This window comes from Achroia grisella, unplaced genomic scaffold (genome assembly GCF_030625045.1).
Source record: "Achroia grisella isolate CSIRO2021 unplaced genomic scaffold, CSIRO_AGI_Agris_v1 utg976, whole genome shotgun sequence".
Taxonomy (NCBI): domain Eukaryota; kingdom Metazoa; phylum Arthropoda; class Insecta; order Lepidoptera; family Pyralidae; genus Achroia; species Achroia grisella.
The window spans coordinates 181,719-200,055 of NW_026713078.1; the positions used below are offsets into that span (position 1 = coordinate 181,719).

Consider the following 18,337-nt stretch of genomic DNA (forward strand, 5'->3'; position numbering starts at 1 on the left):
CATTTAAAAATGCAATCATTTAACAGTTCTTGAATGAAACATAAGATATCCATTTTTATACTAAAATACTTTTGCCAGGGGCGATTCCAATTAAATTTCTCATTTCTTACAATTATTTCTTAGAAAATATCTACCAATTTTTTATAATACTTTCGTTTGGTTACCAAATTTAGAACACAATTCGAGAATACTGAAAAGTTTTAATGTATTAAAACTTATTTTTGAACACAAAATATTAGCAGATATTTTACGGCTTAAAAAACTTATTTCCGAATATAATACAGAATTGTTTCATTGAAAGAAAAAGTTAGTTGTAAAGATTGTTTGTATTGGTCTGGGACTTTTATGTAATATACATATTTATACATGTATTTATAAAAAGAAATGTATTTGTATCAGTTGTCTAGTACTTATAACACAAGCTCGGCTTAGCTTAGGACTAGATGGCGTTATACTTTTACATTATATTGTTATGGATTCAAATCGATAGCCCCAGTAGTTTCTGTAATATGACAGGCGAATGGATAAAGTGGCAACACAAGGGTTCCATTTTCCCTTTTTTTATTCGGGACCCCAAAAATGATACTTTCCTTGTCTAAAAACGGTAACGGTAATTTGAGGAGATAGCTACTCGCGTCTCTTTGGAGTATACTGTAATGCGATCTCCGCGTGTGATATATTGATTATGATACTTGAAGGTATAAAGGTATATTCTACTATGCTGCCGACATACATTTATGTAAGCTACACTTATATACAGGGTTGCCAACAAAGATCTTTTTTCTAGTTCGAAGGAGGTTTTTAGGCCTCGAAAAAACCTACTTCAATCGAATTATTAAGGATTACTGAAAAACTACATTACAGACTTTGATCAAATTTATATGAGATTATACGAGTAACATCAGTTTTCAAATAATAGAAAAATCGGTTCACGTATAAGAAATTTCCGAGGTAGCATACTTAAAATAAAATTGAGAACCTGCTCCTTTTAAAAGTCGGTTGAAAATATCGTATATATGCTCAATTTGCTTTTCCAAAATAATGTAATGTCATTTAAGAATCATGTAAGGATAGATGCGGCTCTACATTTTTATAGCGAAGTGTGAAAGCATGAAAAACCTAAATTTTGAAATGAAATGAAATTTATTGTTTAAATGTGGTTTTGCAGTGATGGTTTAACATAATTAACATATATTAGTTTAACACGTTAGTCATTTCTGACATATAACAGACAAGATGTGCCATTTATCAGTTGTATATACATACATAAAATAATTAAAATTTACATGTCCTTAATATATTCCCAAAATATTTGGCAATACAGAATACAATACAGAATTGAACAAATATTATACCTTTTTTAATAAATTTCCGTTACGCAAAAATCTTGTATAACATTGTACGAATATGGAGTTATTATCTTACTTCCATGGGCGTACCCACGTTGAGGCAGGGTGGGACGCTTGCCTCAACCTAACTCTGTACTGTAAGGTAGATAACCTTACAGTACAGAGTCAGATCTCCAACCAACCTCAAAAAAATAAATTAACTAAGTACTAACTACGATATTAATATTCGTAAGATAATTATATACTCGATAGAGTGGTTTTTTTTTTATTTAGGGTTTTGGTCTATTATCTACTACATAGATCTTATTGTGCTCGCCCTTTTTTTCAAAGTCCGTCAGAGATAAAAATTTAAGAATATTTGTAGAAGCGATGGTTTTTATATCCTCAGGGTATAGTGTATACTTTCCAAAGAAGATTTCGCTTATGCATGTGTGAGCTACAACCACATAGGATGTGTAGTAGCGTTTTCTCTTCTTGGCAGAATTTCCTGATTGACAGAGTGGTATAGAATGTAACCATTTTGTACGAAGAAATTAGTCGGGGTAAGACCGCGGGTAGTTTGCTAGTTACATAACATTTTGGACTGCTCCCCACCCTGAGTCCATGGCTGGCTACACCTATGCCTACTTCGTACTGATGTACCAAAAATCTTGTACCAACTAGAAGTACGGGTGGCATCCCTGACTCGTCTCTGACATTTGCGAAGTCACCTCCGAGGTAAGTGAATTTCGAATACAGTGTTGCTCCGTGAATTTTGGCCGTGTTATTTTTTGTATCCGTGTCTAGCTTACATTATTTATGTAGGCTTGATGGATTACAATCTTGCTTTGTTATGAAGTTCAAATTGAGATATTCTTCAACCATTTTAGATAAAACGTAGATAATCTAAACTAATATTATAAAGTATTGAACTTTACTACCACAACAAACCACAGTCATGTTGCATTTAGACAGAAAGTTAAGTGAAGGAATCACATTAAAGCAAAGAGAGACCAACTTAATACTAAGTAGCGTCAGATAGATGACATATCCCAAAAATATTTAATTAAATAATAATAAATCTGATTCTACCCATAAGGCTGATGGCAGATAGAAAAGATATAATATAAAAAACAGTACATTTCACACAGCGTCACTTAGCCCTAAGCTAAGCAGAAGTTTTGTTAATAATACTAGGCAACTATATTCTTAAATCCTTTTTTTTATAAACATACATACATAATATACATAAATAATACAAATAACACCCAGACCGATACAAACAATCATACTCATGAATAAAAGTGGTGTGCTAAATAGCCAGACCAACGAGGCCGCCAAATTGCTGTGTTAGCAGTTAGATAGATAAGTAGCAACAAGCGTTTGCAGTTGCCTATGAGTAGCAGAGTAAAAAATATGACTATTCAAAACTTAATTTTATGTCAATAGAGATTATTTCTATTTCTATATTATTTATTTCGTATCCGATGGATATATTCAAACTATCAGATGGTATAGCACAGAAACACAATAACATCACAAGCCGTTCGGTTTGGATATTACTTAAATACTAATAAGTGCTTTTAATATAGTAAGTCCAATAGAAATAATAGATGCGCCTTTTACATAATCTATACTAATACTAGGTGCTTTGACGGGAAAATGTCATATAAATTAATCAGTTATCGACCGCCGATAGTAGAAAATTAAAATACTAATAAAACTAAACTAATTATTAATATACTAGCTGCTCCGCGCAATTTCATGTGTATTACACTACATTTAACGTTATATTTCGCGCGATTTACATAATATCTTATTAAATTATAGCCTATATGTTATTCTGATGTATAAGTATTTATTGTAAAGCTTCATCAAAATTTTTGCGTGAAAGATTAATAAACATCCATCGATACTCACAAACTTTCGCGTTTATAACATTACTAGCTGTGCCCGCGGTTTCAATATATAAACTTCTATAAAAATATATCCTATGTGTTATTCTGATGTATAAGCTATATTACTGTGAAGTTTCATCAAAATCCGTTCAGTAATTTTTGCGTGAAAAACAAACATCCATCCATGACCACAAACTTTCGCGTTTATAACATTAGTATTAAGATATATTATTTGAAACTTAAGACGATGTCAATTTCCGTCCCAAGTACCATTACTATAAGCAAAACAAGAACACAGCACTGATTCAAAAACTGCCGTAGACAATATTCAAACCGGCTTGCTAGTAAGCCGTTAATGCACAAAGTGGGCTCGATCGTTAAAACGGATTAATGGTTTATGGAATATGTGGTGGCCTACTAGAAGGTTTATGGGAGTGGAAACTCTAAACATATTGCAGGTCGTTATATATTAATGATTAAACATGAACTTTTACATACAAATTTGCTTATTTTTAAAATACGCAAGTCGCATAAATTGTAGAAGTTTAGTTACGCAATAACTTTCTGAATGCACCCTGTTTGGCAGGTATCATCAGTTTGTATGAGAAAATAAAATTGTTGTTTTCACTATTTCACATGCAATTTCTTCATATTTTATGACCGTTTAAACTTTCCCTGGACTTCTACGAATATTTCAAGACTAGCCAAATCGGTTCAGCCGTTCTCGAATTCTAGCGAGACTAATGAAAAGCAATTCATTTTTATATATAGAAGATAGAAACTATTTTCTAACAACTTTTTATACAAGTAGTAACAAAATCTGTACTTTGTCGAAGATATCGTGTAGCTAACGTAAAATAGGAACCTTCCCTTAGCAACATCAGTTCCAAATCCGCTTTACTAATCTAACGTACTGACTGAAACTAAACGTGTATATTATTGACAAGTATGAAGTGCACTAAAGATATACGTCATGTTACACGAGTTGATCCTTTAAGCGTAGACATTAGAACTCTTAGATGTTAATCTAGAATAGAACATAGACACCAGCTAGAACTCTCTAACTCCAACTAATATTTGACGGGTTCGATGGTCTAGATGTTTACACATGTTTGTACACATCGTCTACTAACTACGACAGCAGGTTCGAGTTTTCTTCACAAACATTTGTATTCATGAGTAGGATCGTTTGTATATACTAAAAGAATGGGTTTATAGTACGTTTTTGTATTAGTATTATACAGTATGTCGTGTTTGTATTAATATTACATGGAGCGGTAAAAACTCTGACCAGATGGGAAGTTATAAAAACCATCTAGAAGGGTCAGTTATGGTAAATATTAGACCAATTAGTTTGCAATATGGCCTGCCTACTCGATCACTATAAGGTTCCCTTAAGAAACTAAAGTGGAAATTCTCCAAAATATGCTAACTTATCTGACTTCATCCAATTTCTATCATCCTCCACTGCTTAGCTTGAGGTTAAATGTCACTAGGTAATTTTTTTAATTTATATTTTTGTTTTATACTATACTGTGGTTTATTATATCATATATTGTTTTTTTTCAGATCACACTAATACTTTTAGCCGCAGCTAGCCTTTACAATTTCACCAGATGATCGGGGGCGAGTGCAGATGGCTCTCTAAACCCGCGGAACGTGTTATAGAGTGGCTGATAGCAACGCCTGACGATTACAACTTTAGTCTGAGGGTACCGCTACAGTTTCAGAGCTAGGCTTAAGACATCGTAATTTCTATACCCATTTGAATTGGACGGTTGATTGCGCTGTATGCTATGATGGTGGTCATCGTCTTGGTCCCTGAGGACGGTGTCGTGTTTGTGTGTGATAGCGTGGTAGGAATAAAATAGGTGGATTATATACTGAGTGAGTCGTCTGTTCTTCTAAACAAAGTGCTACTCTAAGTAATATTCCCATTTATAATCTTACCTCCAGCTCGGTCTCTGGTGCCAAGCACCGACGCTATCTGAGGTCTCTCCTCGTTGATGACGAGCTCAGCTTGCTCGCTGTATACACTGTGCACACTGGAGATACAGGTCAGGCGCAGCTGACCTCTCTCAAAACTGTCTGGCCTGACCATGAATGACAGCTGGCTTATTGAGGCCACCTGTAAGAAATACATTTATTTTAATATGAATTAGTGCTTAATCCTCATCAATAGCAACTTGTGTTAGTAACTGCGGGAGTCCCAATATTTTTTATGATGGCCCTGTTATGCCCTTCGTTTAAATAAATTCTATAATAATTTAATCTTACAGGATACTCTCGGCCGCTCATGCATGTTAATTTTCTATCACCATACCTAAGATCTACTATCTATAGGCCAGAGTTACCAATTCCTTCAGATGGCATATTGCTTTAGTTGCTGTTTCGGTACTTTATAAAAAATAATTTACCTTATTAGACGTTTCCGCAGTAGGAATAGGATCTGTGGCGTCTTCGTCTAGGGAACTCTCAAGATTTCTAGGTGTTGGCAGTAACACGGTGTCCTGACTTGGTAACAGTTCACCGTCCTGTAGATAAACAATGTTTTTTATATATGTAGGTTATAGATGTTCTTTACTCATTATTCTAACAGCCTCGATGGCCGCGGGTTTACTCCTCACATAATACAATAATAATTTGTGTTCACGAGTATATATTGATGTGAGCATATATTAAATAATGTTTTATAGCATTTCTGTCAGTTGTTTAGTGTCGATCCATGATGCAAGCTCTACTTAGTTTGGAATTTAATGGCGCTGTGTGAACATTCGAGGGTTATTTATTTATAATGTTTTATATATAGTTATAGAAATCTTAAAAATCAGTGACAAAATATATTGCATTGCGAAATAGACTTGGCAAAAACTATGATTTGTACTTTTGTATATTTATATAAAGATTCAAAAACCATAACTATGGTATCAGCATCAGCAAGGCATTGTACGAACAAAAGAAATCCAGCAACATGTTGTGTAACAATAAAAAGAATGGCGTAGAATGGCGGACGACAATAACAACTTTCGCTACGCTATAAAATGCGCCATAACCACAAACCTAACCAATAAATAATGAATATGTTCACGACACTGAAATGATTCGGGAACGAAACTTCTCCAGTAAGCTGAGGAACATTAATCAACGTCGTGCACCAATTAGAGAATAACATTGTTCTAAGGAAATCTTGATTGGTAGGGATCCGTTGATAGCCAAGAATCAGAAGTAATATTTATAGGAATACTTTATAATTACGCAAATTTATTTTTAATTATTGAATCTTTGATTAACAACTTTTGAGACCTATTTTTTTAGATCTACTTGTTGAAGGTTTAATTTGAAGTAAAAAATAATTAAAATCCATTCAGTCGTTTAATCGTTAAAGGATTACTGATAGGCATATTTATAATATTTATTGTATTAGTATACATATTTTTTCTCTTATCTTAAGTATGAGTATAGAATTAGATATAAGTTGAACATCTTTATCAAAGAGCAAAGTGTAACAGAAAACAAGTTTCAAAATGTACGAAGAAACTGCGCGGTTACATGATGAATTTGTACTGCAAAGACGCAATTTTAATTTCATATTGAAAGTGTTTTAGTTTCATAAGTATTATTCCTGGCTTTAGGTTTTGTAAATCTTCTACTACTGTATGTATGTTATGACTAGCTACCAGCTCTCGTTCAAAGAAAATCAAACCAAATCTTCCCCCTTCCTGTGAAGCCGGGTCTAGCAGCTCGTATATAAAAACAATGATCCGTCATACTCGTAAAATGGTGCTGCTTATGCGGCCTGTCTAATCTGGTTACGGCTACTGATTAGAATATTTGCTTTTGACAAAATTGTAATATCATATTTTCGCTCTTTTCTCCTTAATTTTGACTGTAAAAATGAATCTGTATTTTTTAAAACATGTACAAGCATATTTGAGAATAATGAGAGATGGGTTTCTTGTCAGTACTTCTTAGTTCGAACTGAGGGTAGTTTTTGTCATATCATAAGAGTCTGTAGATCTACATGAATAAAGATGATTTGATTTTATTAAGGATAAATGAAAAAATTAGAAAAAATATTACCTGTATCGTATCAACAAAGGGTCCAAACGCCTTCCACGGACTGAATATGATGTTGCTATTCTCGTCTGCCGGTGGCGGCGTGCTGCGGTCTAAACTGTGGGGCACGTCGATGGACACCGCAGGACTTGGCAAGATCCGTTGTTGGATGATAGGCTTGCCTTGTATCTGTGAAAGGACATTGAAAATTGTTTATACCACAATGACAGAAATTACCAAAGGTACTGTAAAAAGTTATCTCCGTGAGTCCTTCATTCTCACCTATTCCAGACGCCTAACTGTTTGTTAGCTTCAATAATTTTCAGTTGTAGGGTCAGATTAAGCAATTAAATAACAGGATATGAGACATGATAGCTCAGTCTTAAGTATAGCAACGCACGGGTTCTATCACGAGCATTATAATGTCATGATGTCCGTAGTGTACTATTCATGTATATAGGCGACGGTTGCCACTTACTATTACATGTACCGTCAGCTTACATATTTGCTATTCCAATTACATAAAAATAATAATAATCACATAACTCATTTGATAGTAAACGTTTGCCATAACCTCTGAAACCCTGAAACTTAATATGCACTTTTTGAAAATTCCACCTCTAATACAGAAAACCTACTCATTTAGATCCCAAAATCTGAGTAGTCATGGAACGAAATTCCTCAGAATTTACAATGTAATTATTAAATTGTAGTTATTAAAACTCTGTTCTTATAAATTTAGAGGAATATACAGTGTCGAATGCAATTTTTATTTTAAGGAAGTAAACTAATCCCCTCGACTATGAAAGTTTTTATTTATAAATACATTTTACCAGGTAAAGAAAAGTATTAATTAAAAAAAAAAACATATAAAACGTGATAATATCATCAATTAATCTCTTCGAGACAACCTTTTGGTAGAATATTAAACTATAAGAGAAAAAATAGGTGGTGCATGTAACGAAATATGTAATATAAAATAAGTATTTATTAGGATACCTTTAAATTATGAAAATTGCTCTATGTGGAGAGAGTGGAATGTTTATTGCTGTGGGTGAGTCAAAGGATGAATGCAGAGTTAACGCAAAGTTCCAAATAAGTTTATTAAAGTTTTAGAGATAATTGGACAAGGTTTGCGCACTACTTTAATGCTTACAATATTTGCTTGTGTGAGGAGAGGCGGCCACAGTACCAACTCACATAAATTTCTGTTGTCTAGTGTTGCTAATATAGTTCCGAAGATAAAAAAATTAATTGAATAAAAATACACAAATTTCACATAAGCGCGTGATATCTCAGTCTGCGGGAATGGCAACATGAGCGGTATCACAAGCGAAATATTTTTTTAATATTTATTTATTTGAAACAGAAACATAAAAAAATACTGAAGAAACGATGAGAGAGGAAGTGTAAATGTGTGTTGCGAACATCAACGACCTCCACCTATATATAATTCCAACATATAGGTACATGCTATAACGTTACTTATATTAGTTAGTTAGTGTAATAAAATTTAAAAAATATTACATTTAAATATGCTAAAATATTTAAATGCAAGATTTTTAAAAAATAAAGAAGACAATGAAGGTATAAAAATAAAAACGAAACAAAAAGAGCAAAATATATATACATCAGCAACGTCGGTATATTTTACTGAATTAGGTGTTATTTTACGGAAGTCCATTTCATTACTCAAAATCAATTTATATTATTTTGTTTTTATTTCCGTTAGCACGTAGGAGATGAAACCGCTGTAGTCGTAGTCTGATCGCCGAACAGTTAACAGTACGGCTTCCAAGCTATATCCGAGTTCTATTTATTGCCTGATGATACATTGTTTAGAGTCGAAACACGTGTCGCAATATGAGTGTAGATTCAATATCGGTCGGAATTTGATCACTAATAGAGAAGGTTGTAATGGATCCTATAGGGGTGGTCAGGTGGTCAGTACTGAATATTTGTGGTCTCACATGTGTTAATGGTATCAGAATGAAACAAAATAGTATGAATTCAAAGTAAAAATCAAATTGTATAAAGTAATAAGTCCCATGAAGTACCATCAGATGATGATAATTATATATATAAAATCATTATATCTAAAATGACTTTATTGTTTATAACCTTCAATTTCATTCAAACGCGTATAGCCGTATATATAAATAGATAGAGTACCAAACATCTAAAACTAATGTCGGATATGGAATTCACTTTCAGAATTTAATTGACACAGCACCATCTAGTCGCAATCAGAGCTTGTGTTATGTATACTAGACCACGAAGAGAATTTCTTTTTTAATACAGATAGAAAACACCCGGACCTGTACAATCATATCCATAAATAAACAAATGTTTGCATGGTTTGAGGTATCGAATCGGCAACAAAATGAAGAAAAGCAGTATGCTATACCGCTTAATGTCATTATGTATATATTTATTTTACCACTCGGTAGTAAAACAAAGATCCGTAAGTAGTTACTATTTTGTATTTGTAAAAAAAAGTAATTACGTACAGGGTGCGTGCGTCTCTACATTTCCACTTGACTGCTTTTAATTATTTAAGTACTTCTGTCCATCCCTAGTACTAATTGGATACTTGCTTTAATCTCGTGATTAATGCAATTAAGAAATGTGTGCACTTGAATAGAACCTGCTTTATATTATTCCTCTCTTTCTTCAAGCATTGTTCTTTACAGTTTAATCTTTATCTTTCCTTAGAAAATTAAAAAATATATAATTAAATAGGACTATACATTTTTTGTTCGATTTAAGATGGATATCTAGTGAAATTATGATTTAAGAAGTATTGGCGTGGAGTAGGGAATTATCCGGAGTGGAGACTGGTAATGGAGACACATAGCTCATTATGTGCCATGTCAAGTTGACCATAGTTGTCAATGCGAGATGAATTCAGAGTGACTTCATCTTCATTTCGCCATCGTCACAAACACATGCACTCTTTGATATTAATGTCCTCTATAAAATTGTAGTACATACTTTGCTCTATTGTGTAAAATTGTAATACATCACTTTACTCTATACTCAATAATTTCCATATCGCACACGATATAAAGATATATTTTTTTGGATTTTTTTTGTACAGGTTATCGAACTTTTCATACGGATCCCTAACGTTTTTGAAACTATTCTATCACCTATGCTCATCAGGTATAATGTAAGATTCTAATGGTTAAATTTTTATTCGAATCGGTATTATACTTTATTAGGTCCAGAGCCTATTCAATGCAAATAGACAAAAAACAAATCTTTCCTCTTTGTAGTATTTGTATAAAGTAACTGACAATTAGTTTAATAAAGTAACCTTCCTTACTGTATATACTTAAGTATTGTTTAGAATAGAATAGAATAGAATAGAATAGAAAATCATTTATTCAAATAAACTTACATTGAAGCACTTTTGAATTCGGAACATGCTCTTTTATAATATTCTTACTTACAATTTAAGTTTAAGTGTGTGAATACAAACCACCGATTAGAAAAAGTCAATCACTATTTTAAGGGAATGGGTATAAAAATTTATAATAAGATACCAAAGTACATATACTGGAATTACCATTAAATAAATTTAAAACGTCTGTTAAATCATATTTATTGAACAAAGCCTATTACTCACTCAACTATTAACTTAAATGACAAACAATGATTTGATTTTGCTATTGATTTTAGTCAAAATATAACTTAAACAACAAAATAACATCTAATAATTAGGAACCTAGCTGTTATTCTGTTATGCCAGTCCATTGAAAAGTTACTTACATTTATAATTAATTCCGCATTGACAGCCGAGAAACTGTTTCAAGGCTTTTAGGCAAGTATAAAAGTAATATCCCAAATGACGGTCTTGATATCGATAAAATATCCTCTCTAATAACCCCATTCGAGTTCAGACAGTCATCGGTTCACGATAAACACTGTCCGGACTCAATTCTCGTCTTGTGGATGTACGGGGATAGGGATGTGCCTCGATGATTGAGTGTTGTCATCGCTCACCGCAGCGAGAGAGCTGGACTACAGAGATGGGAAATATGCGGTTTTATATTATCGATTGTCGATGTTATATATTTCAGAGGCTTGTTTATTTGTAGGTATGAAGTTATAACATAGATTTATTTGTTCATATTATGTAATGTATTGTAAATGTTACTTCTTCATACAAAAATGATATAATTAGTACTTGTAATTAAATTATATTGATGTATTATAAGCATATTAGTTTTATATCTCGACGGCCTCGGTGATGTGATCAAATATGTATCTATGTATTTATATCAGTTGTCTAGCATCCATAACACAAGCTCTGCTGAACTCACGACACTGTATCAAAATCTATGTACAAAACTATTGACATAAATTAAAAATATTAACACTCTGACAAATATATATAGTTGTAAACAATGTTTTGAAAATGAAAGTAAAATTTATTTCTTTATATAACAATTAAATTACAATCACACAGTGTTGTGATGACCTAAACATACCTATGCCTTTATCAGGTACATCCCGTTCTTCTATATACATTGTCATATATGTTTTTTTAAGATTATTTATGATCAATTTATGTGTAATAAACCATTTATCGATACATCGTATTCAATCTCTAAATATAAAGCGAGAACTGTCGGGTTTATTAAGATCGGAACCGTCACTGGATGCCTATTATGTGCTATTCCTCGTAAATTATAGGCGTTGAATCCTATCTTTATAGAGCAATATATCTTAAACTTAGCTATAATAAAAATATAATTTTACGACGCCGGAAGGCGATAGTTTTAATTTTATAAACAATGTTAATATTATTACTTTATATTAAATGTAAAACATCTGTTAAATGACATATATTGAGCAAAGCCTATTACTCACTAAAGGAATACTTAAATAACAAAAGTACATGGCAATAGTTATTCATGCAGGGATTTTCATTTAATGTTAGATATAGAAGCATAAAATGTGAACAAACTGGCTTTAAGAAATTTAGTTGAGTCTCTAGCTACTAACTGGAAAATAGGGGTAAAAAATTAATTACCAAAAACAGTTAAAAAATGTCCTAAATTGATAAATGATTTATGTATTTCAGATTGAATATACATCACTATTTATCGTGTAGTTTTAAAAATTAAATGGATCATTAATTATAATGTATTCACTGAGTGCATTCGTATGTAATGTTGTCAATGACAGAAACAACCATTATTCTCGTGTCAGTGAATATGTGATGTGACATTGCATTACGGGAATAAGCTTGTATCATGCTGATTGCATACACGATATTGTAAATTCGAAAATCTGTCCCTATATTACCTTTTCTTGTTGCAAAGAAATTTGAGGAAAAGATTGATTATGTTACCAGGACAAACTATTTCTTATGTACAAAAAAATAACTGAAAAAGAAGCTACGCGCGTAGTTAGTATAATATAAATAAGTAGAAAGTAGGAGGGTCCAAACCAGTATATCTTTATATGTTCTTGGTTCTATTTCTAAAATTTAGTGTCTAATTCAGAGTTGTGTCATACGGGAATTGGTGTACGCAAAATTTCATCTTATTCGAGTAGCTTTTTACTTTACTTTTTCTTATATTGTCTCGTTTTCGAAGTAAGAATCATTATCGGAAGTAAGACGTTGTGCTAAACTGCTAGAATATCGAGGCCGTTGATATTGTATATGTATTTACAAAAAAAATTTATCTATGTATTTATATCAGTTGTCTAGTACCCATAACACAAGCTTTGCTTAATTTGGGTGCTGGCTTGACTAGATGGCGCTGCGCAAATTGTCCTAGGATATTATTATTATATATTAATTACTTCAACTATGGTAACACCGTTGCACTTGTAAAGAGCGATATTCTCAAGCTAAATGTTCTCAGTTCTACAAGTTTAATTCTGTGCTAATTACACCACATAATGTCAGTCATTTGCTATAATGTCGGCGCTTGTGAAGGCAGGTTAATTGTGGCGAAGTTTGTTCTGTTCCTGACAATAATAATTACCAAATGATATCAAGGCACCATTATGTTGATAACTACTACAATATTGTATATATTTATAAACTATATCCTTTAGGGGGGAACAGAGAGTCTAGTCTTAGTAATAAATGCTCATAATTTATGTTGTTAATTGGGTCTCAACACGAATAATTTTATGGTAAATAAAGGTATACATCTCTAGATGTTTCGACTAGGTTAAACTAGCCGTGGCTACGAGGTGACTGGAACAGCAAATGTCAATGTCGGTAGGTTCCAATTTGTTCTACTTGCGTTTCTAGATTCGTCACTAGCCTTTATTTATCATAAAATTATTCGTTTTAAGATAAAGTTAATACTATAATTAAACCCGAATGTTTTAAATAACCTATTTACTTACTCATAAATATAAATATACCATTAATTTTCAATAGCTACTTTTATAGACCTATTGTGGCTGTCTGTCTATTGTATAAAAATAATTGAGATACAGAATTTCACTGCGATTTAATTAAATAAAAAATGTATCTTACATTTTAAGAAAAAAAAATCAGTTGGAAAGTATTTATGTATCGTCACGCTGTATCTTGCAAGTTTCTTTAATCATATGCTCGTAATACAATCCATATTCACACCTTTTAGAAAAAAAAAATCAGCCATTTGTTCATAAACGATATGAAATAAAAAGACAGACAGACACTTTGCAATTTATAAAAATAGGATGGATCAAACATAGTAAATAAGGGTAGATACAATTACAATAAAGCAACACATTCTCGTGTCAAACTTCAACTGTTACTGCACTGTGTGTTAAAAAATGGGCCAATGAAAAAAAAGTGTTGACATGGCAACATTTAATTTGTACGCGCGTCACGTGATGGGTACTTACATCGTTCTGATGACAGATGTCGCTAGATGTCGCTAGTGGTGGGTACGGACGTGTCGAGCCGTCGCGAGTGTCATGTCAGCCACTCAGGCTTCACACGTAATAGGATTCCTTTTAGCTTACTCAGGAAAAGTTTATAAATAACGTGTCTGTTTGCAAATGTAGGTTCGAATGCTACATAGATTAAGACCGTCACTGCCTACTGTGGCAAGCGAATAGAATTTCTATTTTGGTGATTGAAAATGGAATGGTGGTTCAGTGCGTCATCAGATGAAATAATAAATAACCCTGCACAATTAACACAGCATCTAGTCCCAAGGTAAGCAGAGCTTGTGTTATGGGTACTAGACAACTAAATACTTAGTTATTTTTGTAAATACATATATAATATACATAGAAAACACCCAGACCGTTATAAAAAATGATACTCATGAATACATGTTTGCACCGTGCAAGATATCAAACCCGTGACCATCGCCGTCGATAAAAGATTTAATAAGCTACATTTTAAATGTATATAATTATGAATTGCCCGCTCCTTCAGATAATTACATTGTCAGCAGATAACATCAGCAATTTTTTTTTTAATAATGAACTCTGCAAGAAATTCACTCGTGTGAAGTCTACAATACCAACTATATGGGCGCGAGAAGATATAATAATAATCATTTATTCAGCATCATAGTACAGAGTAAAAAAGAAAACTTAAAAACTAATATTCCGCTATGCTGAAAAGGCTTCCACTCAGCTGGTGCCGCAGCGTATCACTACAGCGCTGATTTTCAGTGGAGCCACTTGAAAAAAAAATATTGATGGTAATTGAGTCGAGTGGTCTCATTGCTAGTAATATGCCATGTAGGGGATTGTTAGTAATGTCCATTGTTAATAATGTTAAAGGTCCGTCTCCATGCAGTTCCCCATTGAAACCATCATGGTAAATTCCTGATGATTTTATTATAATGGGCTACTTGACCTGACCTTATGCTTACCTTATTATCCTCCACTGGCGCCCCGCCAGCGTATACCGATAGCGTAGGCGAATGCCATTGCTTTATCATCTTTAAAAATCATGTCAGGTCAACATCCTCGTGGTCTCCAGTGGAAACATTCCTGTTGAGTTCATTACAATGGGATATCTAGACTGACTTCATCCACATTTTACTAAGCATCTTCTACTGGTGCCCTGCCAGCGTATACCGTATAACAGTTGACATTAGCAGTTGCACCACTCAATATTCATCCTATAAAAAACTGTATAAAGCCCGGCTTTATATCTAATTTTTTATACATTTATAAGGAGTATAACGAAGAGATCCTTTAAAACAACTGTATGAAGCCGGGCCTTATATCTAATTTTTATCTAATTATTTTTACAATTACTTACGGAACAGAGACGTGGTCGCTAACTATGGGTCCCATCAATAATAACGAAGAGATTCTTCTAAAACAACTGTATGACATAAGCCGTAGGACAGATGGCCGTTATATATTATATTTTTTATACATGTTGGATCCGGGCTGCGATGATGATGATAATAAAGAAGAGATCCTTTAAAACGACTGTATGAAGCCAGGCCTTATATCTATTTTTTTTTACAATTATAAGGAGTATAACGAAGTGAAGCCGGGCCTTATATATTATATTTTTTTATACATTTATAAGTATAACAAATAGATACCATCTTGAAAGCTACGACCACTCTGTCAAGAGTGTACGACTAAAGAAGAATATCTACGTCTATAATATGAAAGTACAAAATGTATCATTTTACAAAACTCTTTATACATACAATATAAAGTTTCTTTGAAAGAATTTATATTTTACATTCCACCGTCCAATTGATGAAGAAAAATGAAATTTAATTTTATAATTTTATATCTGTTCAATTTCCGGCTCGATTAAGCGGATTATGAAATCTGTGAATACAATAAATCCTATTTATAGAAACAAAAAAAGAACCTTTTTTCAATTAATTCTGCTATCTACAAAATACAATGACCTACATTGCTTCTGGTCACGATCGACGTTGCGTCTTCTATATTATATTTTATAAGCAAGTTTCATTATGGCGCTGGTAGAGACGCAACACAAAAAACATTTCTGATTATTAATAATAGACCTATTTTATACATCACCATAGAGCTCCAAATTATGACTACTTGTTTCGGTTTGTTGTAATATGTATGTATGTTTAGGTAGGTATGTATGTTACCAGATAAACATATTTTCTAGTTATAGAATACTAAATAACGTTCTAAAGAGCCAAGGTTTTTTAGTAACGGGATCAAATACAAATTAAATAATAAGTACACGAATACTACCTGCTGGAATCTCCAACAAAAATAATTATTAAAACCTTTTCTTCATAAATTTCAAAAAAAGAAAAACAAAAGACAATTGTTCTTGAGAACATAAATATTATGATTTTCTTTTGTTTCTCTCCTCGCAATATCATTATACCACTGATTATATCGTAATTATAATAAGAAGAGAATATATAATTATAATTTAATTTACAATTTTGCGGTTTTTTAATGGTTTTAACGATCACATCCAAGCAGTTCGTTGTGATACACATACTATCAACTATTTCCAACGCGCCCTGAACTAATTTTTTTCAATTTAACAACAGTCTAATTTGAAGTTAACAATAAAAATGATATATATGTTATTTTATTGCAGTTAGTGAATAGCATTCTTTTAGAATTACGCGGTCACGTAATAAATTTTCGCCGCGGAATAACTAAAGGTACGAGCAAAAGTCATGTGTATGTATGGGTAATTTATTCGAGTCTCGTCCCCAGCTCGCCTTTGTGTTGCTAATTCCATTTTATTCTTTTCTTCTCTATCATTAACTTCAAAATATAGCTACGATTTTTTAACAAGCGCTTTCCTTTAAAGATATAAAAGAGTAGCATCACAAAGATATTCAGAATTTCATTAGGAATAATATCTTATCTACATACTTATGAGTATTTTTATGAAACTCATTCAACTGTAGAAGTACGTATTTTAAGTCTTTTTATTTCAAATATGTCGTTGGTTTTACAAGTTTTACCTGACAAGTTGTGTAGAACTCGTGATCATATCAGGGTAGAGTCCTTTCATAAGTGACCGTCAAAGTTTTTTAATAAATAGCTATGACTATACAGCGCTATTTAGTCTGAACATAAGTAGAGTTTGTAGTCTTACTAATATTATAAACGCAAAAGTTTGTCAGTATGGATCGAGAAATTAATGGATGTTTGTTACTCTTTCACGTAAAAATGAATGAATTTTAATAAAATCTTACAAAAATACAGTCTATACATTAGAATAATACATAGGCTATAAAATTCACCCGCGTGAAACCGCAGGCACACCAAGTTATATATGTATGTTTATTGCAATCTTAAGTTGTGTTACAGAGTTAAGTGGTACCTACATAATTGTGAAAATTAGTTCAAACATATAATATGAATACTTATGCCACCTGAATTAGTATAGAATTATACTGCATCTCACGTGTCACATACCTTCCAATCAGGCATTATTTTTAAAAAGCTAATACATTTTCAAAACAAAAAAAGGTAATAAAACATACATCCTATACAGCTATAGAATTATTAATCGAGGAAGACTATGCAATCCAGTTAAGTATACTTTATTATCAATGATTATTTTTAGTTTCTATTAAAGATAGATAAGAGTGGCTAGTAAGTCTCTTAATGTTTTTTTTATGGATGATAATGAAATGTTGCACCCGCCTGCGCTAACGGTTTACGCTGTCAATGCATCAATGAAGGATGATAGGATCAGCATGAAATTAGGTCCGTTAACCCATCGTGATGAATTCACTAGGAATTAACCACTATGGTTCCAGAGAGGACCGTGTGGAGGTCGACCTAACATGGTCAATTGTTAGCAATGAGGCTACTGTTCCCCATTACTAACAATCCCATTCCCCCATCTCTTCCATTCTCTTAATGAATTATAATAGAATGGTATATCCATCTGCGCTAACGGTATATGCTGGCGAGGCACCAGTGGAGTATGATAAGATGAACAGCAGGGTCAGTTAGCCCAACATGGCAAATTTACCAGGAATTTATCACGATGGTTTCCAGTAATTCAACCTGATATGCTACATTGCTAGCAATAAACTCATCTGTTTACCAAATTAATAACAATCCCCTTTCCCCTGGTGGCAA

The 18,337-nt window shown here is 32.7% G+C and overlaps 1 protein-coding gene across 1 annotated transcript in view; it reads right to left on the minus strand.

Moving 5' to 3' along the window:
* LOC131854348 (uncharacterized) overlaps positions 1-18,337 on the minus strand; it is an 82,721-nt gene that overhangs the window by 51,967 nt on the left and 12,417 nt on the right. Inside the window, exons 2-4 of the mRNA XM_059205457.1 lie at positions 7,307-7,471; positions 5,644-5,760; positions 5,177-5,354 (exon numbers count right to left, since the gene is read on the minus strand). Of these exons, the coding sequence (XP_059061440.1) occupies positions 5,177-5,354; positions 5,644-5,760; positions 7,307-7,471 (460 nt within the window). The remainder of the gene's footprint in view (positions 1-5,176; positions 5,355-5,643; positions 5,761-7,306; positions 7,472-18,337) is intronic.